Genomic DNA, 23063 nt, shown 5'->3' with positions numbered 1-23063 from the left:
TATCTCTCTGTTTTCTCTAGTGCCTGGCTCTAAGTAAAGCTGCACTAGTTATTTTAAATGACCATATAATAGTAGCACATAGATTTTCCATATGCACTTTTGAGGGTTCACCTTCATTAAGATGTGGTCCCTGTACCCAAATAGCTAATAGTCTAGCTGCTAATGGAAGAAACAGATGTGTAAACCGATCACTATAACAGAGACAGTTAAGTGTGGTAGAACATGTTTGTGCAAAATGCCGGCTGTATTGAGGAAGAGACCTTGAGTCTGAACCAGGGGTTGGGGGAGGGAGAGAGGAAACGTGGCAGAGAGCACACTGGATGAAAAGGCAGCCTGCAGACTCTGCAGCCAGGTTGCTGAGATTTGAATCCTGGTTCTTCTCGGGCAAGTGGTCCTCTCTTTGTCTGTTTCCTCCCCTGTCAAGTGGGCATAAGACAGTAGCTCTGACCTCACAGGTTTATTGGTGAGAATTAGATGAATTACTTATGTAAAATGCCTCCACTCAGTACATACTAGGTCCCATGATTATTGCTATTATTTCCTGATGTGGCCTTGAATGATGGCTCAATGGCCAGTGTAGGGGCAGGAGGTTATCGCTGGGAAGATAAGCCCTGCGAGTGAAGGCACGCTGAGGGAGGAGAGTGGTGGCGCGTGGCCAGGATGCCGGGCTCTGGAGGGACTGTCAGAATAAGACTGGAAGGAGCTGGATCAGATCCCGGGAGGCCTCGGACCCTCGTCAGGGGTTTGCCTCACAGTCTCCCTGCCATCAGTTCTCGGGTTTGAGGTGCTGTGCAGACAGTAAGTCAGGGGATCTGACTGGTAAAACTGGTAGGGACCCCATTTCATAGGTGGCACAGATGAAGTAGGAACAGTAAGAACACACAGATGTGCCTCCCTGCAGAAGACACTGCGGAAGGGGACAGGAAATAACTGAGTGAAAATCTTCCTGGGCTGGGACGCGGGGGGCGAGGTGAGTGGGCCATTGTAAGCGGGGTTAGCTTTCAGGTAACTTTGATAGGATTTGGTCCAATGTTTAGAAAGGCAGATTTTGGAAAGATCTGAGGGTAAGCTTACTAACCATGAAGACGCAGGGGCTTGCCCCGGGAGGGAGGCAGCAGGGGTCCCTCACTGCAGCTCCCAACACTTGCGGGATCCACGCTGACGTGGCTGGGCTGGTATCCTCTAGGGGTGGTACCAACTCCACGCTACCCCTTGTGATCTCTGAGCCTGAACGCATTCTGTTTCTCCAGTTGCAGTGTGAGCACGGTCTGCCCGGCCTCCCTCCCCGGCGGTGGGCATGCACTTCCATGCACCTGTGGGAATTTCCATAGCAGGGAGGAGGGACGGACTCCCTGAGAGCAGGCAGAATGAGATCAAGGCTCTAAGGCCATTCTGCCTGCCATACCACTGCTGTCTGCCCACTCAGCTTTAAAAAGTCCTCACGGGCTGCTCCCGTGAGTACCCGTGGTCCGCGCTGTCTCCAAAGTCAAACTGTATTTCCTATTCTTCTGCTTTCCTACAATTCCTCCCAAGGGCGCCAGGAGGGTCCTCACAAGCACCTGCTCTCACAGAGCCTGGGCAGGACGGGAAAGACGGGGCATGCTGAATTGCTTTTTCAGACTCAGCTTCTCCTCTCTCTGTTTTGGTTTCCTTTAGGTCTTTGGGGGAACAGAGCTGCTCCTTTATGGCTGCTCTCATGCCTGTACCGGAAGGTTCCCAAGCCCTGCCGCCATTATTTTTCATTCTGGAGGCTTTTAAAAGTCAAGTTCCATCCTCCAAGACTCCTTAGTACACAACACAGAAGGAAGCATGGAAATCTTCAAATGATGTTGTCTGGAGCAGATGCTTGGGGCTTACACAAGGCTTCAAAGAACACAATTAAAAGGCTATTTCCACGGCAAGGTGAGAACCTGAGGAAACTGGAATGATTTCTGCCCTATCTGGCCCGTGATCCTTGTGGAGGATGCCGATCTGCCCCCTAGTCCCTGCTGGACCGGGACTAACAAACAGTGTGCACTGAGAGCACCGATCGCTTGCTTTGTTCTTCCATTTCGCCAGGGAAACAGGAGAGCTCGCCCCCCCGCCTCAGGATGGAGGCTCGCTCCTTGGAGAGAAAACAGCCGCGGTGAAGGCATGACAGTGCAACTCACGTTCTGCTCGGTCACATATTTTATTTATCCGGTGAAGGAAGAAAGAGAGGAGAGACAGAACTCGAAGGTGGCACGATTTCTGAGAGAATACCAAGGTCACGTGTTCCTTAGTCCGGCTTAAATCCACAGACTAAGTAAAAGTGCATAGGGGTGAGATGAGCATCTTGCTGGAGAATAAAACATCTTATTTGAGGAAGAAAACCCTTTTTAAGGTTAATATCTACTCACGGGTTTCTTATTTGAGGATGGCTTACTTTTGTCTTTATAAAAACACGACAGCACTGTATAAACTGCTGGGGTTGGATATTGAAAGGTGAGTAGCTGCTGATTTGGAGATTTTTCTGGGAGTCCAGATCTCAAACATTCCCACTGAGGTGCGAGCCCTGGGGAGATCGCAGACACGGCCCCGGGGAGACACAATGACACGCGGCAAAAGAGGAATCTCAGACACCACAGTCCAGGATCTCTGTCCTATGGATGGAAACTGAGGCCAGGGGAGGTTAAACGGATCCCCCAAGGTCACACAGCTAGGTAGTAAGTAGTAGCTTCTCATTCTCCGACTTTTGGACACTGCATAGATACTCCTAATGTTAATTTCTTCCCCAAGATTCTAAAGTTGGCAATTTTAGCTTTTCAAGTGAAAACACTGGAGAAAACAAAACAAAACCAAAAGAAGATTGGCAGAGAACTCCAATAAATTTGTATCCAATCTCAGTAACCTCATGTGAAGATTGAGTTAAAAGACGAACGTCTGGGTCAGAATCAAGGAGCTCGATTTTTCTATGAACACACACAACAGTATCTTACACGTAGTGAGGCAGGAATAGAAGCAGCACCAGACAAGAAAGATCAGGAAACCGATATTAGAAAATAAAACACACCACGTTAGCCACTGGTCATCTGGTCTAAACCAGTGGGTGCTCTCCAGTAACGCGGGGAAATGACAGGGAGTCACGATATTTGAGAGGGGAGCTCCCGGGGGCTCCCGGTGGGCACACAGAGCACCCCCAAAGCAGCTCGGTGCGTATGCATGGGTCTCCACGGGCATCACCTCCTCCGGAGCCCCTCCGGAACCGAGCCGATATGAGCTCGCGCCCCGCGCTGCCCGCAGCCGAGCCCCACCCTGGGGCCAGCCAACGCCCTAGCCCCATCATCTCCAAAGCCAGCCCCGCTCCTTGTGGATGAACACTGTGTGTAATCAGAGAGGGGGGACTGGGGTGGGAGGTGTCTCAGGTTGCCGAAACAGGCTGGACATTCTGAACCCTGGACAGAGTGACGGGAATCTTTGTTTCCCCGGGGCCCGGGGCCTTTGTAATGGGCTGGGTGTGAGCCTTGATGTCTGCGATGCGCTCTTTAAACTTTTGCTGAAGGAGCTTTTCCTCTTTGGAGTAGCTTTTCACGAACACTGACATCAGCAGGCACCCCGCCATGGACATGCCCCCGAGGCAGAGGAGAACGGCCCCGGCCAGCTTACACACGTCAAGGGCTCCGTTGAAACGCACAGCATGCGTGTCCACCACCACGAAGTCGGCTTCGCCAAAGGCTTCGATTTTGGGGGGCACCAGAAAGCCCACAGCCAGAACAGTCAGTCCAAGAATCACGAAGACTGTGCCGGAGATGAGTCCGACCTGGAGAAAGACACAGGGAGGCAAGACAGGGTAAGCTCAGCACTTTGGCTCTCTTGAGCCCCCCAGAGCAGGACTTGGTTTCCGGGAGCAGTTGATATTCCCGAGCACCCCAAATTTGTGATCATTTCCTAATGATAAAAGAAGGCGAAAGGACGCCCTTTCTCTTTTTAATGCCAACCAGACACGGCAGCACTGCCTTGATTTTTCCTTTGAGCTTTCTCTTCGTACAAAGCTTTGCAGCTGACAAAGCCACCTTTGGTTTAGGTTGTCTCCTTCAGTCTTTGAGCAAGAGCAAAGCGGCCCCGATACCCGGGAAGAGCCTCACTCTATCCACTAGGTCCTGGAGCTCTCAGAAGCTGTTCCCCTACGGATGTAATCTGTGACACAGAATGTCCACGTCGGACAAGCTCATTCCATGCCCGTCACAGAGGGACACGAAACAAGTCCGCTTCATCGTTTTTTTGCCTTTTTAAAAAGATTTTATTTATTTATTTGAGAGAGAGAGAATGAGAGAGAGAGCCTGAGATGGGGGAGGGTCAGAGGGAGAAGCAGACTCCCCGCCGAGCAGGGAGCCCGATGCGGGACTCGATCCCGGGACTCCAAGATCATGACCTGAGCCGAAGGCCGTCGCTTAACCGACTGAGCCACCCAGGCGCCCTCGTTTCATCATTTTGTCTAACAGACAAAAACAGGGTCATTGTGCAAAGCACAAAATATCCACAGCCTTTCCACAGCCTTCCCCTGCCCCACCCCCGCTCCAATAATACAAACAACAGCTGCTTCTTTACCCATTACAGCTTTAGTCTTACCCTCGTCTGTCCCTCCCTGTGGTAAAATTTATTATTTATTTATTTATTTATTTATTGGCCAATCATAGAATTGGCCCTGATAATCCAGAGTGAACTCCACTCTGCCCACCCAAAGCCCATGTCCTGTAACACATCCTTCCTCATATTCTTACTGAGATACCCCAGGAGACCCTCTGGTGTCACCTCTCTCACTGTGATGAGGGATCAACTCAACTTGTCCAACGTACAGGTATGTTTCCCAGTGATTTGGTTGGAGGACGTTGGCAATCCATGTAACTACCACCTCTTCCCCCAAATTACTGGGAAGGAACCATAATTGCTAGTTTACAGGTCAGGAAATGTCACCTCAAGGAGGGTCGGTCACTGGCCCGAGGATGGATGACAGCTAGCAGGTCACTGAGAAATTGCATTAGCTCCAGTTCGAATATAATATAACACACTGAAGCGGGAGAGGATTGCCTACCATCAATCAGGTGGTTTGGAGGTTTGCAACGGACAGATTCAGGCTTGGGTTCCGGCACTGCCAACTAGTACTTCAATCATATAAGGAAAGTTATTTAAACACTTTCATCATTAATTTCCCCATCTATAAAATGCTAAATGATCATTGGAGCTGTGGTGAGGACCAAGTGAGGCCATCCTTGAAGGCACTTAGCCCCGTGCCTGGTGAAGTGATACATTGTAATAAGTGGCTATTATTACATCTATTTGGAAATGCACCTCTTGTGAAATGATGCTACACTGGAACAGCATTATAACAATCTGAGCCCTTGAAGAACAGCTAATATAGTTATTTTTTAAATACATTTAAATACATTTCCTTCTGTTCCTAATTGTTTTTAGTTAGCATGACAAAGTAGGGAAAAAACCAAACGCACAACACCATTTTATCCTGAGCTTTGAATTTAAAGCATATATATTTAAATTATTTATTAAATCTTAGGGTAATACACAAATAAAGAAGGTTTGGATAATAGAAGGAAAACATATTCACAAATCCATCAGAGAGCTAGTATTACGGAGTATCTCTTATGACCTAGGCATAGTGTTTGATATATTTTTCACTTGATCCTCAGCACCATCTTCTGAAAAGGAGGTATTTTTATTCCCATTTCTCCTGTAAGAGACCCAGGTGAGTGGGGTGGAAGAAGCATAGTTCAAGGTCCTGTAGCTAGCAGGTGGTGTGACTGGGCTCTAACCAGGTCTGTGTGACCTCCAAGCCTCATACTCCCCTTTTATTCTCCCATGGTATTTCATAATTTCCATTATGTAATATGGTAAAGAAACTAAAAAAAAAAAAAAAACAGACTCAATATAATGTCTTCTGAAAAGAATAGAAAGTTTTCTATGTAAGACTTAAGTACTATAAGAAAAGTTGGGTTTGTAAAATATAACATTTTGGATGACTTTCTACATTTTTCTAAAAATAGTGGCAAATTCACCTCCAAAGCCTAACCATTCTTTGTAACTTAAAAAATGAGTCACATTGGAAAATTCGGAATGGATAAGCTAAATTAACATTAATATCCATGGTGACATGGTTCATATGTTACTAAATCCCCTTTTCCTCAAGAATTGGCACTCATCTTCAAAAACTGAGGCCTGTAAGAATGTATCCATCGTATTTCTGAGGTTCTTAAGAGCGACTGAGGCCAGTGTTCCGTGTCTTCTATTTCTGTCTTGCTCTCTGCATCTCTCGTTCCCGCCCTACACTCCATAAATATTCCTAACTGACTAACTTAAACGGCCAGACTGCTGACTACGGAGCCAGGTGACTGATTCTCAGAGCAGCCTGCTCCTCGACTGAGCAGTGCTTCATAGATTAAAATCCACTCTTGGACTCTCACTCAGAAGCTAACCGGCAAACTGTACCTCCCAGATGGCAGAAGCCCTGCTCACTTCAAGAACTGGAAAGTGGCTGGCCTCGCTGAGCCTTCTCCCTTTCCCCCGTTGGATCGGAGTACCCGAGAGAGGCCTGCCATCTGTGGAGGGGAGCACGATGGTGGTGAACAGCCAAGTCCCAGGATCCAGAAGGTGCCCTCCACACAAGTCCAAAGAGGACCTCCAAGACATGTGCCCAGAGAGGACCCTAAACATTGTGAAAACCTGTCTGGGAAGGTTTGGGAGGCGGGTGTGGAGGGGCAGTCTTGGGACATAAAGGATGCTGTCTTAACCGAGCGTGGGACAGAGGTGATAAGGGATGCTGGGATGCATCTGCCTAACCCTGGTACCATCTTGGAGGATCGGAAGGAATAAAGATTTGGGGAGTGATGCCATACAGAACCATAAAAACCGTCTCAGGACGCAGCTCTAGGTTGAAGTGGTCCTCGGTCTAAGAGAAAAGGGGGCTCTATGAAATAGAGTTCACAAAAGGCAACACAGGGGTCCCCAAGCATCTGAAAGCACAAACAGTGCTATGGGGGTCCATGCAGAGAGCTGGAACGCCACAGGGCCCGGCCAAGCAGCCCGGGGCAGCTGGTGGGTGGGCCGGCCCAGTGCCGAGGGAGAAGGGCCTCTCCCCGCTGCGACCGACCTTACAGACAGCAGCGAGGACAGTGACTTCTGAGGGCCATCCTGGCTGTGGGGGTGTGTGTGAGAATCCATCAGCTGCCAGCCAGCACCTGCCGTGACTCGGACCAGCATCCCCACCATCATCTCCGTGTGAGCTGATGAGGTCGGAACACACCTCTGTTTGCTCCAACAAAGTGGGGCTGGCAGCAGGAGCTTCCCAGCTGTCCTGGATGAGGACGTGGTAATGACCGCTGAAAGCGGGAACCAGCATGGTGGGAAGGACAGTGGGGGAGCTGAGGCAGCAGAAGGTGGAAGGAGCCATCTGGCTTCTCAGGGGAAGCACAGCAAGACGGAAGTGTGGCCCATCTTCTTCATCAGCCCCACTCTGACCTCTCTTGAGCAGGACCTGGGCTCGGAGGGGTGTCCCCTGTGGGCAGTGACAGCAGATGCAACTCATCTGGTAGGGACACTGAGCTTCGCGGAGCAACCACTGATGCCCGGCTGGGGTCCCAGCCCACGCCCTCCAGGCATGATACCTGGTACCCTGAGCTCGGTCTCCCACCTGATGGAGGCTCGGTCCCTCCAGCATGGGAATGCACTCAATTGTTTCCATCTTCAAAATCTATTCCAGAGCCCCGTGTCTCTCTCTAGCTACAGCTTGAACTCATCCAACCCTTGATATTCAAGCCGAGTCCCACAATTTCACTGAAATTGGTTTCTCTGAGGTCACTAAAGTCCTCCTAATTGTCCAATCCCATGTGACCTCTTTTGAATAGTCTGCAGTCAGTGATGTTAAACACTTTCGTCTTCTTAAAAACCTTCACCTGACATAACTCTCTTCTGTTTCTACATCTGCATCCTTAACAATGCACACTCAACCTGTTTTGCCAGATGTTTATTAAATTAATGGTGTTCCCCAGGGTTTCCCCCTTGATTCACAACTCTTGTTCAAGATGATCTCTGTAGGGTTGAATGTGTGGCTGTAGTTTAAACTCCTACCTATATGCCAACATCTTCCAATCCCCATCTCCAGCCTGGACTTCCTTCCTGGGCTCTAGCCCCGTATTTCTGGCAGCCAATGGGAAGATCTACACAAAAATGTCCCAAAGGCTCCTCAAACCCTAAATATTCAAAATGACACCCCTTCCTTCCTTCTTTCCTCTCTTCCTCTCTCCCTTCCCTTCATTCCTTCCTTCCTACTTTCTCTGTGTTCCTGCCATCCACCCATTCACTGAGCTCCTCTCATTTCTAGTATAAAACCAACTCTACAACCTCTAGCAAAACTCTGAAGAAAAATCTAACACAGAAGTTTAAACTCTGACTTAGCTCAGGGGGGGAAACTAGAGATCAGGACAGATGGGAGGAGGGTCTTGGGCGAAAAGAGAGAGGCCAGTGTCTCTCCTGTTCAGAGAGGCTGTGGAGGAGGCAGCCTTACCTCGTACCTGCACATTGCTGTGGGGACACCGTCTGAGAGGTTTCTAGGATGGGTTGAGGAGAAGGTAAGAAGGAGGGTGACTCTGAGGGGAGGAAAGCATGAATGGGGTAAGGAGATTGTTCTCCTTAGTTTATACCTCCCTTACTGAGGTGATTTGCTGCACAATCAGGTGGTGACAGCTTTCCTCAAGGTCGAGTGCAAGTCTAAGAAGAAAAGTCCCACCACAGCCAGTTTGATTCCTGGGCAGTGCATGGCAAGGGGTCGGTGGGAGCACGTCACAGAGACTTGCAGGTGGCAGGAGTTTTGGGCACTGGGATAAAGGAGGTGTGGCTGAGGGGGTAGACTCTGTGAGGCACAGAGTGTGTGTGTGTGTGTGTGTGTGTGTGTGTGTGTTAGGGTGGTGTTTATCATGCTGGATGGTAACAGTCTGTGGACACGTCCACCTTCCCTCTTTGCGAACTCCTTCAGGTCAAGGCTGTGTCTAAGTCACAGGTGAAGAACAGCATCTTATTCACAAAGGAATCCCAGAGCCTATCCCATAACTGTGCACATAGTGGACATATAAGCATATGTAGAAAGAAAGAATGAATAGCATTGTGAGATCCAGGCCATATGGACCCACATGACAGGGCAAAGACTCTACCTCAAGCTCATTAGACTCCAATCTCCATTCTCATTACGCCCCTCCAAGCTTCTGGCCCAGTGCAGCGTCCTAGCCTCTAGCGAGAAACCAACAATCCCTCAGCTCCACTTCACTGGGAATCGGGAGAGGGGAAGCCCATAACTGGAACCACCCAAAGATGCAGTTTGAAATGAAAGAAAAAAAAAAATCACAAAAAACGAATCATGATTAGAAACATGTGCACAATCACTGTCTTTCTCTGTACTGATACAAAGCATTTCATAAATCCCACTGAGATGGATTCACTTGTCCTTTCTAGAAGGAAACCAAAGAACATTTAGTTTATTCCCTTGGTAGAGGGGAGGTCTCTAAGACAGTGACTTCTTAGGTGATTCAGGTTGACTCTAAGCTTCGGAATGCTAGTCTTGTGTTTTGTGATTAGGATCTGAGTCTAGGATTTGGATTTTGCTGGAATATAATCTCTATGTGAGGCCATGGACTTTTGCCTGTTTCTAGTCCCTAAAGTAGGTCCAGCACAATGGGGAACAGATACTTTTGAATCTTGTTTGTGTAAAACAGAAGAGAGAATTCTGAAATCTGAATTCTGGGGTTGGTAATTTACTGTGAGTTCTTTATTTTAAATCTATACCTACGTATTATTTGATGGATTTATAGCTTCTCAAATCTCCTAACTGGTAGTGCCTTGGAATGGTGGGAATGGTTGCAATATTCTCTATGACAGTGGTATTTCAGGCCCTTGGCACAACGGATCTGTCAGGCAAATATTTGTTTTTTTTGACACATAAGGAAGCAGCCACCCACTTAACTGGGTAAATACAAGATGTGCCAAGCTTGGCTATGTATTTCATCAGTCCAAGCCAGTAAGGATTCATCAGACATGACATTTCCACAGGGCAAGGACGCTGGCTCGATCAATTCTAATACAGAGTACATGACACTTGTAAGATATTGAATTAACACAGGTCTTGGGTAATCCATGTTAACAACTGTGTTGCCCAGTACTTTATTTATTAACTAGATTTCAAATTTTCTTTCCACTTCAGGATCCAGTGTTTCATAGGACCTCTGATAGTAGGAGTTAATACACTGAATGCTTGATTGCATACAAGACATCTTACTTAATTCTCACAGCTTTACCTGGTAGGTATGATAAGCATCACCACTGCGGCCCACTAAGGTCAATTAACTTGCCCAAAGGTACAGTGCTGTTAAATGTAAGAGCTGAGGTTTGAACCTGTGTAATCTGAGGACAGAGTCTGTGCTCATAAGTATTATGTGACATTGCCTCTTGTTAAACTATATTGCCAATAAATTGTTAAGTTTATGTCAACATCAATGTAAAACATTCTGGGATCTTTTGGGAGAAGGTTGGGGATGATTGGGATCCCCGAGCTGAGGCCCCACCTAAGGTTGTACCTTCTCAGCCTCCCTCCCTAAATCCTCACCCTTTTCTTGATCTCTAAATGTTCAGACATCTCGATGCCCTCTTCTACGTCCATACTCTCTTCCTGGGTCATTTTATCTAGTCTGGTGCCTCTTATGTATTCTGTATGTCAGGGACTCCCAATCCATGAGCTGCATTTAAATTACCACTAGGGATCCCCACTCACATGTCTGATAGGCATCTCCAGCATATCATGGCCAAACTCAGACTCTTGGTTCCCCACCATTCCCACTGCTCTCCCAGTGTTTTCCTCCCAGAAAATTATAACATCATTCAGTAAATAGCTCAGGCTGCAAGCCTTTGAGCTGTGCTTGGCTCTTTCTCTCTTGTCTACTTCATCAGCACGTCCTGACAGCTTTGTCTTCAAACTTTATGCTAATTCAGACTACTACTCACCATCTACCAACACCACCCTACTCCAAGCCATCATCATCTCTTGCCTGGGTGCTTTCAGAGCCTTCCAAATAACCTGGATGCCTCTACCCTTGTCCTCCTATAATCTATTTTTCAAACTGTAGTCAGCACGATCCTGTTGAAATATTAGTCCGATCGTGTCACTCCTCTGCTTAAAATGTTCAAGTGGCTTCCTGTATCTCTCAAGGTAAAAGCCAGTGTCCTCATTATCATCTACAAGGTGCTACACAAATCATCCGTGTCCTGTTATTTTTCTGCATTCCTCACTTGTCCTTTTTCTCCTCTCATTCCACTCTAGCCAGACTGGAACTCTTGCTATTTTTCAAGCACACGAAATTGGTTCCCATTTCAGAGCTTTGGACTTGCTATTTTCCCAGCCCAGGAGGACGTTCAGCCAGGTCATCTTACGGTCTGCTCCCTCAGCTCATCCTGGTACGTGCTCAAATGTTGTCTCCTCCGAAGGGCTGTCTACAAACAGCAGGCTAAATACCAGGCCTCCATCACTCCCTACTGTCTTGTCCTGATTCATTTCTCTCCACAGCACTTGTTATCACCTGACCTTCTAGTATGTGGTTTATTCATTTACGGTCTGTTTTCCCTGATAGGTTGCAAGTTCCAAGAGGGCGAGGGCTTTTCCTTCTCATCACTTTAATTTCTAGCACATTGCAACTTCTCGACACAGAGTAGGTGCTCACTAACCATATGCTGAACGACTGAGTACATTGTCTAATGAAGTGCTTTCATGAGAAGAAGCTGGAGCTCACAGAGCCTCATGATCACGTCTGGTAGAGGTACAGACGGCACACGACCATTGTATTATGTCTCAGCATCAACTCTCAATACCCAACGATTTCTTTTTAATACTTGTTGCAATTTGTCAAATGATACTTACCAAGCCTGTAGGGGAGGCTGGGAGCATATAACGTTTTGCCTATGGGTGGCTTCACAGCTGGTGAATTTAGCGGCACATCAGTAACAGTAGCAACAATAATAATTAATGATGACATTTATACCTATTTATGTTTAACCTGCAAATCAACCACTGTGCTGTGCTCAGGGGCCTTCTTCAGCCCAAGGTTTATATTCTCCTTTTCTAAGGGAAGAAGACTGCACTTAGGATCATCAAGATGGATGCACACAGAGAGGCCCAGACCTCTCAGTTCTTCCTGGCTACAGGATTTACCATATTCAGTAATGTTTCCATTTCTTGACTTACAAAAATGTTCTGTTCTTACCTTCCAGAATAGTGAGCTCCACCTATTAGGTGATCTCTGGATCTGGAAATCGTCCTCATACTCCCAGATCGAGGTGGTACAGTCCTCATAAAACTGATGCAGGTAGGACCGGACTCCGTAGCTCTGGTACCTGCCCTCGGTAGTAGATGATAACGAGGACATGGGTGCCTGCTTGGACCCACAAATGTTGCTGCAAGAACTCATCCTTCCCAGCTGGAATGACAACATCCACAGGCATCAGCCCCATGAGCTCTGGCTTCAGGATTAAAAGGCATATTCAAAAAAAAAGAAGAAGAAGAAGAAGAAGAAGAAGGTAGCGGGAGGGGAAGAATGAAGGGGGGGAATCGGAGGGGGAGATGAACCATGAGAGACGATGGACTCTGAAAAACAAACTGAGGGTTCTAGAGGGGAGGGGGGTGGGAGGATGGGTTAGCCTGGTGATGGGTATTGAGGAGGGCACATTCTGCATGGAGCACTGGGTGTTATGCACAAACAGTGAATCATGGAACACTACATCTAAAACTAATGATGTAATGTATGGGGATTAACATAAGAATAAAAAAATAAAGAAAAAAAAAAGAAGGTAGCAGGAGGGGAAGAATGAAGGGGGGGAAATCGGAGGGGGAGACGAACCATGAGAGACGATGGACTCTGAAAAACAAACTGAGGGTTCTGGAGGGGAGGGGGGGATGGGTTAGCCTGGTGATGGGTATTAAAGAGGGCACGTTCTGGGCGCCTGGGTGGCTCAGTTGGTTAAGCGACTGCTTTCGGCTCAGGTCATGATCCTGGAGTCCCTGGATCGAGTCCCACATCGGGCTCCCTGCTCGGCAGGGAGCCTGCTTCTCCCTCTGACCCTCCCCCCTCTCATGTGCTCTCTCTCTCTCTCTCTCTCTCTCTCTCAAAAAAAAAAAAAAAAATCTAAAGAGGGCACGTTCTGCATGGAGCACTGGGTGTAATGCACAAACAATGAATCATGGAACACTACATCTAAAACTAATGATGTAATGTAGGGGATTAACCTAAGAAAAAAATTAAAAAAAAAAAAGGCATATTAAAGGTGAGAACCGGGCTGAGTACTGTTAGTCTATTTGAACAATGCTCTTTTCTTAAGAGAAAAGACATTTTTTAAAGACCTGCCTTTCTTTCTTATAAGCCGCTCTGCTTTTCGACTCAATGCAAAAAATACCCCCAAACACTCGATGACTAGAAACTGACTCTCCATAAATGAAATGAGACATAACAGCACAGCTCACTTAAATTATGCAAAAAGGGAAGCATGAAGCACATGAAAAATGGCAACAGAGAAGCCGAGATTTTCACTGTCTTGACAAGAAATCTTTAATCTCTTAGAAAGCAGTAGTCTTTACACTTACATGTTAAAGAATTAGGTGGGTACTCTCACTTGCTAGAGATGGAACTTTTCTTGGATTGTCCTCTTGGATGCTTAACCACGTTCCCTGGTGGAAAATACATGGTGTTACTCTTTAGCAGTCTGCAATTTTGCTTGCAGATCTCATGGATCTTGCTCTCACATTTTAGCTAATTGTCATATTGTACAGAAGCTGTGTTTGAAGGCTGCTGAGCAACTTACGCTTCATGCTTTATTAATCACAAATGGCTCAGCCAATACTTTACACCTCACCAACTCTAACACTAGATCTTTCAGTCATTATTTGTGGACCCATCTGTCCATGTGGGATGATAGAGCAGAATGGAGAGTGTGGACCCAGCCTTTCAACATGTTGCATGAAATGTCTACTCTACACAAGAGGCCAGGGAATTGTTAAATGGAACTATGCTCTGGGTGGGTTGTCTGGGACTTGGTCTTCTTAAGATGGAAATTTCCACTTGATTTGACCTAATCAGTACCCTTAGAGAGAAGCATTTGGTTATTAATTCATGTAAAAAAAAAAAAAAAGGAATTGCTGAGGGACAGCAATTTTGGTGAGGAAATTTTTAGTAATTCTCTGTTTGGTGTTTGGTTTTCTTTTCTCCATACAGGCAGATACATATGTAGCTGGAAACGTGAAATACTTTTTTTTTTTAGATTTTCCAGTTCCTCCAGATGGTTTTCCCTGTGTGGACATAGTCAGTCTCAAGATGATAAAACAAGAAGCTATGTAGAAAGGTATTTTCCCATTGAACCAAATTCTCTCAGGACTTGCCTGTAATCCAGGCTAACAGAAGACATATAAAATGTTTCCTATTCCTTATCCAGAAACCATGTCATGATGTTTATCTACAAGGAAAAAATTAACCCAAGCTGCCAGCAAGTGCCCCTGTGTAGACACTGAGTTTGGCTGGATAGAATTAAGGGGCTAAAATCAAGGTTGAGGGGTGCCTAGGTGGCTCAGTCGGTTAAGCGACTGCCTTCGGCTCCGGTCCTGATCCTGGAGTCCCGGGATCGAGTCCCGCGTCGGGCTCCCTGCTCGGCAGGGAGTCTGCTTCTCCCTCTGACCCTCCCCCCTCTCATGTGGTCGCTCTCTTTCATTCTCTCTCTGTCTAATAAATAAAATCTTTATAAAAATAAATAAATAAAGTTTCATTGGTGCCTGGGTGGCTCAGTTGGTTAAGCGACTGCCTTCGGCTCTGGTCATGATCCTGGAGTCCCGGGATCGAGTCCCGCATTCGGGCTCCCTGCTCGGCGGGGAGTCTGCTTCTCCCTCTGACCCTCCTCCCTCTCCTGCTCTCTGTCTCTCATTCTCTCTCTCTCAAATAAATAAATAAAATCTTTAAAAAAAAAATAAAATCAAGGTTGAAGCCATGGATAGTTAGCATTGTCCTGTCCCATGGCCACAAAGTGAATCCATAAACTTATCTTGTAATGTGTGCTCTTAGCCAAAAAGGCATTGTGGTTAGAAAATGTCATCAAATTCAGGAAAAAAAAAAATACGGCCCTGATCTTAGAAAAATGATGCAAATTGGTGCTACTGATGGTGACCAATACTCTCATCTTTTTAAGTGTCGGTCAGTATTACATTCAGGGCCTTCCTCCCTTTTTCAGATATGGCAGCCAGGAGAGATGACCCAGGAAGAGAGAGCAGGGGAGGCAATACAAAGATTTCTTTTTTTTACTTTTAAACATTTCAGAAGGATATTATTTCATAAAATATAAAGATTTTAGAATGTACTTCGCCTGATTGGAGTGGCAAAATGTGATGGGTCAAATTCTTTTGTTAACCTAGTTTTCATATTTTAAGTGTTAGGATGATCTCTTCAGTACCTTTAGTTTAATGCCTTATGATGAAGATGATTCATAAAGGTCTATTAGTAATGATACATAAGTAGAGTAATTTTATTTTTTAAAAGATCTTTAATTTATTCATTAGAGAGAGAGAGAACAAGAGTACAAGCAGGGGGAGGGGTAGAGGGAGAGGGAGAAGCGGACTCCCCGCTGAGCAGGGAGCCCGACGCGGGGCTCCATCCCAGGACCCTGGGATCATGACCTGAGCCAAAGGCAGATGCTTAACTGACTGAGCCACCCAGGCGCCCCCATAAGTAGAATAATTTTAAAGGTACATTTTAAAAAAGACATTCTAATAAAATTTTGATCAAGGGGCATGTTATATGCTACTGATGAATCACTGAACATCACATCTGAAACTAATGATGTACTCTATGTTGGCTAATTGAATTTAAATTAAAAAAAGAAAGTAATTATTGATAAAAAATGTTTGATCAAGGGGAGAAGGGATTCGTGTTTTACTAATTCTGCTTTGTCATTGAAGAAACTGAGGCACCAAAAAGTCATCTGCTAAAGGTGACACCCTGAGTCAGGGAGCAGATGAAAGATGACAACACAGAAAGCAAGAATATGGACTGAATCATGTACTTGCATAAGCAGACCAAGTCATCCAGATATGTATTTTCAGGTTTTCTATAAAACATCAGAGACTTTAACATGGAGAAAGGACAAAAATAGATAGGACTGGAGCACAAAGAAGTTCCTCATAGCAACAGGATGAGGTTATTCTTCAATGCTGAAGTCCCTCTTGCTCAGGGGTGGAGGTTTGATGCAGAACTGGACGTGTGACATGATGTAGCTCCTCCCCGCACAGCTGGTTTCTGGCACACGGGGTCGGGTGTTTCTGCATTATAGGATGGAACTCAGGAGTCCAACTTCGTTAAACAAAATATGGGTTCAAATCATAAAAGAGAAAGAAAGTGTCCTAAACAAAGGTTTTTGAGCCTGAGGGATGGACAGCTCTACTCTAAGTCAGGACAGATTTTTAGTGATGCTAGATCCGTGCCAGGAAAGGAATCTCAAAGAGCCTTACTTTCTTCTGCAGGCATAGGAAGCACAAGAACACGGCCTGCTCTGTGCTAACCACACAGGGCAGAGAATGGGTTCTAATCCTAGTTCTTGATCTACAACGTTTTGGTCATGACATCGCAGGTAAACTCATTCACCTCCCTGGCTTACGGTTTTATCGTCCTTAAAATAAGATGGTTGGGCCAGATAGCCTTGAATTCCTTCCAGATATAGTTTTCCAGGAGTCTCTGGCCATGAATTTAAGGAATGAGTCAATTATTTTTGTTGGATAAACAAATGGTTTACTGATTTCCCATCTCCTCCCATACTCTCACTGACTGACTGTCTGACTGTCCCCAATTCTTTATCATTATAGTATACGTGAAGCTTTGGTTTACAAGAGCATATAAGTGACTAGTTAGGTCAATTACTTGGATTGTGTACGTTCCTAAATAGTACAAGTGTATCTCAGATATTGCAGGTTTGGTTCCAGACCTCCACAATAAAGCAAATATCATATAAAACAAGTCAAATGAACTTTTGGTTCCCCAGTGCATATAAGTGTTATTTTTACACTATACTGTAGTCTACTAAGGGTGTAATAGCATTATGTCTATTAATTTAAAAATTCCTTATTGCTAGAAAATGCTAACCATCATCTAAACTTGCAGCAAGCCATAATCTTTTTGCTGGTGGAGGGTCTGTCCCTTGGTGTTGACGGCTGATCAGGGTGGTGGTTGCTTAAAGGTGGGGGTGGCTGTGGAAATTTCTTAAAATAAGACAACAATGAAGTTTGCCATATCAACTAATTCTTCCTTTTACTTAAACTCCTAATAGCCACTGTAGAGGTATCAATTGCCCTAATTTCAATATTGCTCTGTCTCAGGGAACGGGGGTCCCAAGGAGAGGGAGAGAGACAGAGGAACGGCTGGTTGATAGAAAAATAGGAACACACACAACATTTATCGATTATGTTTGCTGTCTCCTATGGGCGTAGTTCCTGGTGCCCCCAAACCATCACAATAGTAACATCAAAGATCGCTGATCACAGATTGCTGAAACAAATACAGCAATAATGAAAAAGTTTGAAATATTGCAGGAATTACCAAACTGTGACACCGAGACATGAAGTGAACAAATGCAGCTGGAAAATGGTGCTTGGTAGACTTGTTTGATGAAGGGTCGCCACAAACCTTCAATTTGTAAAAAACACATTATCTGCAATGCACAGTAAAGTGAAGTGCAATAAAATGAGGTATGCCTTTAGTCCCTGGGGACCTTAGAGGTTTCATACATCTTTCCAGATATATAACTTATTGGATTCATTCTTAGAGGAGAATGATCGCTAGAAAGAAGTTTTAAAATGTAACAGGTTACAGTGAGAATTTTGCACCTACAAAAATGCAACAGAGTTACAATTCCTCATAGGGAAGCCAGTAACTTTTTGTCCCAACACAGAAAATGTTACAGTTATTTAGAATCTACTTGATTGATTGACACTTCCAGTATCATAAAGAGGATACATGATGTCACTTCACAAAGCCCCCTTTAAAAGCTGGGCAATTATTATACAATAAACTAGGGCTGAGAAGAAATGGAAAGCATGTACAAAGGCTTTTCAGCTTGGCTCAGCATTTACTTAGTGAGCAAGGTTTCATGAGAAATCTGGTGCTTGTATTGGAATGGCTATAGCTAGAGTAGCAGTTGCAAAAACAGTAATGATCTATCTGTGACTCCTGTTAAGTGATGGATTCTGGAGATGGCTTTTCTTTAGAGAAAGCCTTAACATCCCTGGAAGTGCATGAAGGGGGGGTGGGGGAGCGAGTGAAAATATTTTCCAGTATTGCACTTAAATGAGTCCATGTGAGTATTCCAGCTCCTGTTTGATTTTGTGTCCTCGCTGCCCACATGGCCGTCATGATGGAGTGCGAGCAACATTAGCATCTGGCTGTTTGGTCATCTATGAAGAGGGAGTTATTTTCACTCTCCCCGAAGGACATTCTAGGTGCTAATTAGTGGGGATCTGTGCATGGTTTTCTTCTTTTTATACTCTGTCTATGGTATCTATCTCAATTGCATGCATGGTTATACATTTAAATGGATATTCAACTCTTGGCAGCCCAGCATACCTGGCATGTCCCAGGGACTCACAGGAGGAGAAAATCATGCCTTAACTCCCCTCCCAAGCCCTCCCGAGAGGCTCCCTACAATTAGCATGTTCAGTGCCAGCCCTCTATCCCTCTCTATTCTCTTGTCCAAATTTGTTTCTTTTGATAGTGCTTTTTACCATCTGGTGCTTCCTTATGTGGTTTATTTGTTCATGGTCTGACAGACTATGTACGTGATGGATTGTAAGTTTCCTGAGGGCAGGGGCTCTTTCTGTCCTGGTGACAAGCACTTCGAAATTTCTTGGCAAAAAGCTGTACATGGGTTGGTGTGGATGATGGTCTGAGTCATCCTTCCTTTTTCATTCTTCCCCTCTTTCCTTGTTTTTACAGCACTAATTATGTGCCGGATTATGTGAGATAATAAAGATGAGCAGGGCACAGTCTGCTCTCAGTGGGCACTTAGATTAGAAAGAGAAACACTGCTGAAGCAAGAAGGGCAACAAAATGGGCACCAAGAACAGATATTTGCTGGGGCGCCAGGATGGCTCAGTTGGTTGAGTGTCCAACTCTTGATTTTGGCTTGGGTCATGATCTCAGGGTCATGAGATCAGTCCCCATTTCAGGCTCCATGCTCAGTGGGGAGTCTGCTTGAGAGTCTCTCTCTGCTCCTTTCCCCACTCGTGTACACGCTCTCTCAAATAAAAATAAGTAAATCTTAAAAAAAAAAACAAAAAACAAAAAACCCAGGTATTTGTAGATGAGGGAGTGAAAATGTTGAGAATCCTTCAAATAATTCCTCTTTTTAAAAAAATTTTTTTCTTTAAATTCAATTGAGTTAACATATAGTGTATTATTAGTTTCAGGGGTAGGATTAAGTGGTTCATCAGTTGCATATAACACCCGTTCTCATTCCCTTACGTGTCCTCTCTAATGCCCATCACCCATTTACCCTATCCCCCGCCCCCAGCTTTGTTTTCCTATAGTTAAGAGTCTCTTATGGTTTGTCTCCCTCTCTGATTCCATCTTATTTTCTTTTTCCTTCCCTTTCTCCATGAACAATTCCTCTTTCGGCAAGTAAACCCATACAGGTAATATTATGATCTCTGCATGTACCAATATTGCTACGGTATCAATTTGTTGGACATCTGAACCTCAGTCAAATAAATGCAATTATTTTTTATTTTACTTAAAAACCGTTTATAGCCATGAAAACAGAAATAAGTCTTTATGCCTCACGAAACTCCAAGAACATCACAGACTCTATATTATTTGTCTTCATGGTCTCCTTGAGAGAGGAGAGGCAGAAAATTGAGGCACAAAAAAGATTAGTGTTTTCCCATGGCTTCATGTGTGAGTCAGTTGTGAGACCAGGCCCTGTTCTATTTATTCTCGTGGAAATATCATTCGATTTTTTCATACTGCTTTTCTCTCCCATAAAAGCCTTCTGAGATAATGAGAGCCACTGCTCAGGAATAGGCCCAGAGCTGCTTTCGACCATTTATCCAACACCAAACCAAAAGGTCAATTTGCTTAAAGGACTCAGTCTCAGCGTGGATGCAGGAAGGCATGAAAGCCTGCTAACGGCTCTTTCATTTTTAACTCAGGCATTCTAGAATTGTATAAGCATGACCTTAAAACTTGAAGATGGGTTTCTGCCAAAAGATCTTTGCGGAGGTATTTTATGTTCTTGGAACAGTGGTAGACATCGTGGCTCTATATTATGAGCTTTTTAATACCTTCTAAGTCAGAAGGTATGCAGCCACTTTTGTAATTTTTTTAAAGACTTATTTGTTTTAGAGAGAGAGAGAGATTGATAGAGAGAGAGAGTGCAGACACGAGTGGGAGGGGCAGAGGGAGAAGGAGAGAGAATCCCAAGCAGACTCCATGCCGAGTATGCAGCCAAACGCAGAGCTTGATCTCACAACCCTGAGATCATGACCCGAGCTAAAACCAAGAGTTGGCCGCTTAACTAACTGTGCCACCCAGGTGCCCCCACTTTTATAATTTTTAAAAAAGGGGTAATGATATGTAATTACCTAATTACTTCTTCAAGATGTGTGGTTTCTTTTTTTTTTTTTAAAGATTTTATTTATTTATTTGAGAAAGAGAGAGTATAAGGAGAGGAGGGGCAGAGGCAGAGGGAGAAGCAGACTCTCTGCTGAGCAGGGAGCCCGATGTGGGACTCGATCCCGGGACCCTGAGATCATGACCTGAGCCGAAGGCAGACGCTTAACTGACTGAGCCACCCAGGCGCCCCTTAAGATGCGTTTTTAAGTAAGGTATACAAAGTCCAAAATCAAAATGAGAAGAGAAAAAGAACTCATATTCTCTTTAAACCTCTTCTTTAACTACGTACAAACCACAGGGTGCTTATGAATTTGCTTGTGACAAGGATGGAGTCTTACCTTTGAAGTCTTCTTCTTCCTCTTCTCTTTGTTTAGTCTTTGGCCTTTCTTTTTAACGGCACATCATCCTTCAAACCTATTTAAGAAAAGAAAAAATCTCTGCAGAATGTGATACAGATAAAAATCAAAATTTCATAAGCCATTCTTATGACCGGTGAAAAGTAATTTTAATGTTGACAAAAACGTTGACAAAGGACTTCTTGCTGAAGAGCAGGAAGATATTTGCTTTTAACAAAAGTACACATATTTCATAACTTTTTAATGGTCTCTCAGGAGACTTTATAGGGTAAATGAGACAACATAAATGAATGGGCTTTGTAAACTACAACACACTATGCGAATGCTATTCTTATTTTGATATAATCATATTCTGCAAGTCAGTAATACAATTAGACTAATACATTTGTATTTTAAAAATTCTAAATAAAAAGTTTATTTGCTCCCTAGATACTCCAGAACTGATCTATTTGGTGCCTGTTCCATTATATTGTAAAATAAATTAATCTTATAGCCATTGTATTTTCTGATCTGTTTACATGCATTTTAGACTTATTAAGGTTCTTTAGATGATTTACTCATTGGGTTGATTTTTTACTCCTGTATCCATTTCTTCCTATCGTGATCATTTTACTTTCCATCTGCCTAAGAAAAGCAGGTGCCCATGCAAGATTTAATTAAAACCCCACTGCCAGTTATAGAGTTCCTGGCTTCCTACATTACTCTACTCATGTGAAATAAAAGAATAGCTGGGCGATATTTTTCAAGAGGTCACTAAAAATTCTTGCTGACGATCAGTTCCCCATCCATTTGGAAGAAAACCTCAAAGACTTGAGGTGAGCAAGCCCACTTGAGGCCTGACAGACTGTTTTCGGTATTTTCCAGTTTCAGTCTATATGAGCCATAGTCAAACCTTCTTCAAGACTCATTTCCTTGCCCTAAAATTTTATTTTGCTGGTGGTATGTGAGCAGATTTGGGGGGAGGGGGAGCCAATTATATTAGGATCCTGGATCTGGATAAGCGAAAGAAAAACAAGTCTCCCCCCAACCCCCATCTGTGCCTCTCTCTCAGTTAAATGTCCCTTCTGTTTGTTTGTCTCCTTGCCCCTTTTCTCTGAAGGAAATGATTCCACACATGCCCTTCACCAAAGGCGGGCCTGGTCTGGAGCCCGGGGATCTCTCCAACGTGCTGAAACATTTCTGCTACAGAGCCAGGAACCAATTAAGTAAACATCAGCAGTTTAACTCCAGCTCTGTTTTCTTGGAGGTCCTCAGCTTTGCTCTGACCCCCTCCCAACGCCTCTTTCTCACAACACAAAGAAGTAGGTCCTGAGATTATATCAAAGCACTCACATATCTTTGAATATGGCAAAGGAATGGGCAGGGCAAAGGGGGGGGGGTTAAATTCAGCTTGGAAAACAAATCAAACCAGCTTTGCAGACTGCAAATACGTATATTTGACTCTTGCCTCATACATAACTTTTCTTGGATCCCGGGAAAGAAACTCTTAAGTTTGCCCTGTATACCTCCCCAATTCTTACGTAACACAAACCACAAACCACCAAAGCATGGAGTTGGCTACCCCTAATTTGGATGTGTTCACGGTTTTTGATATGCATGATCTTTGCAGAGATTTGAGCGCCTATAATAAACGTGAATGAGTCAGGGGTGTGTGTGTGTGTGACAGACACAGAAAAACAGAACATGAATATGTGTGCGCGAGGAGAGAGGAAAGAGGAAGGGAGGAGCGGGAGAAGTGCGGAAAGACAAATGGAGCTCAGAAAACCTCGCCTGGGCTCCGCATGGCTTTACCTGCCCCCTCCGATCCCCCGACCCGTGGAGCAAGTGCAGCCGGCTAGCCGCAGATCTCTCGCCGGGGTCCCATCGCCGCCGCCGCTCCCGCCGCTCCCGCCGCTCCCGCCGCCCTGCGGAGCTCAGCCCGCGCGTGATTGACAGCTGGGCGGCCGCCGGAAGCGCCACGTGCGTCCGCGGGGCGCGCTCGGGCGGCGGTGGGCGGGGCCCCGCCGGGCGC

At 45.1% G+C, this 23063-nt stretch overlaps 1 protein-coding gene across 3 annotated transcripts; it reads right to left on the bottom strand.

The window, feature by feature from the left end:
• Positions 1 to 2154: 2154 nt before the first annotated feature.
• On the bottom strand, positions 2155 to 22931 carry NRSN1 (neurensin 1). Of its 3 annotated transcripts, XM_034985775.1 has the most exons (5): positions 22844 to 22931; positions 21035 to 21110; positions 13643 to 13726; positions 12270 to 12482; positions 2155 to 3778 (listed from the first exon to the last, which is right to left on the bottom strand). In XM_034985775.1, the coding sequence occupies exons 4-5, from the start codon at positions 12471 to 12473 to the stop codon at positions 3380 to 3382; spliced, it is 603 nt and encodes a 200-aa protein (XP_034841666.1). In that variant the 5' UTR covers positions 12474 to 12482; positions 13643 to 13726; positions 21035 to 21110; positions 22844 to 22931; the 3' UTR covers positions 2155 to 3379. The 3 variants fall into 3 exon arrangements, with proteins under 3 accessions (XP_034841666.1, XP_034841667.1, XP_034841665.1); XM_034985776.1 differs by lacking the exon at positions 13643 to 13726; XM_034985774.1 differs by lacking the exons at positions 13643 to 13726; positions 21035 to 21110; positions 22844 to 22931 and having other exon boundaries at positions 12270 to 12497.
• Positions 22932 to 23063: the final 132 nt, after the last annotated feature.

This window comes from Mirounga leonina, unplaced genomic scaffold (genome assembly GCF_011800145.1).
Source record: "Mirounga leonina isolate KUSES-001 unplaced genomic scaffold, KU_Mleo_1.0 Mir_366, whole genome shotgun sequence".
NCBI classification, from domain to species: domain Eukaryota; kingdom Metazoa; phylum Chordata; class Mammalia; order Carnivora; family Phocidae; genus Mirounga; species Mirounga leonina.
The sequence above is the reverse complement of the archived record's forward strand: the minus strand, read 5'-3'. Positions and strand labels throughout refer to the sequence as shown.

What these genes read in the sequence shown, in the direction of transcription:
- NRSN1 (XM_034985774.1), bottom strand. Translation starts at nt 12,497, where the DNA reads ATGTTGTCATTCCAGCTGGGAAGGATGAGTTCTTGCAGCAACATTTGT. An exon ending in GGAGCTCACTATTCTGGAAG is followed by an intron (nt 3,779 to 12,269) that starts GTAAGAACAGAA and finishes GTCTTTCTCCAG; the next exon opens with GTCGGACTCATCTCCGGCAC.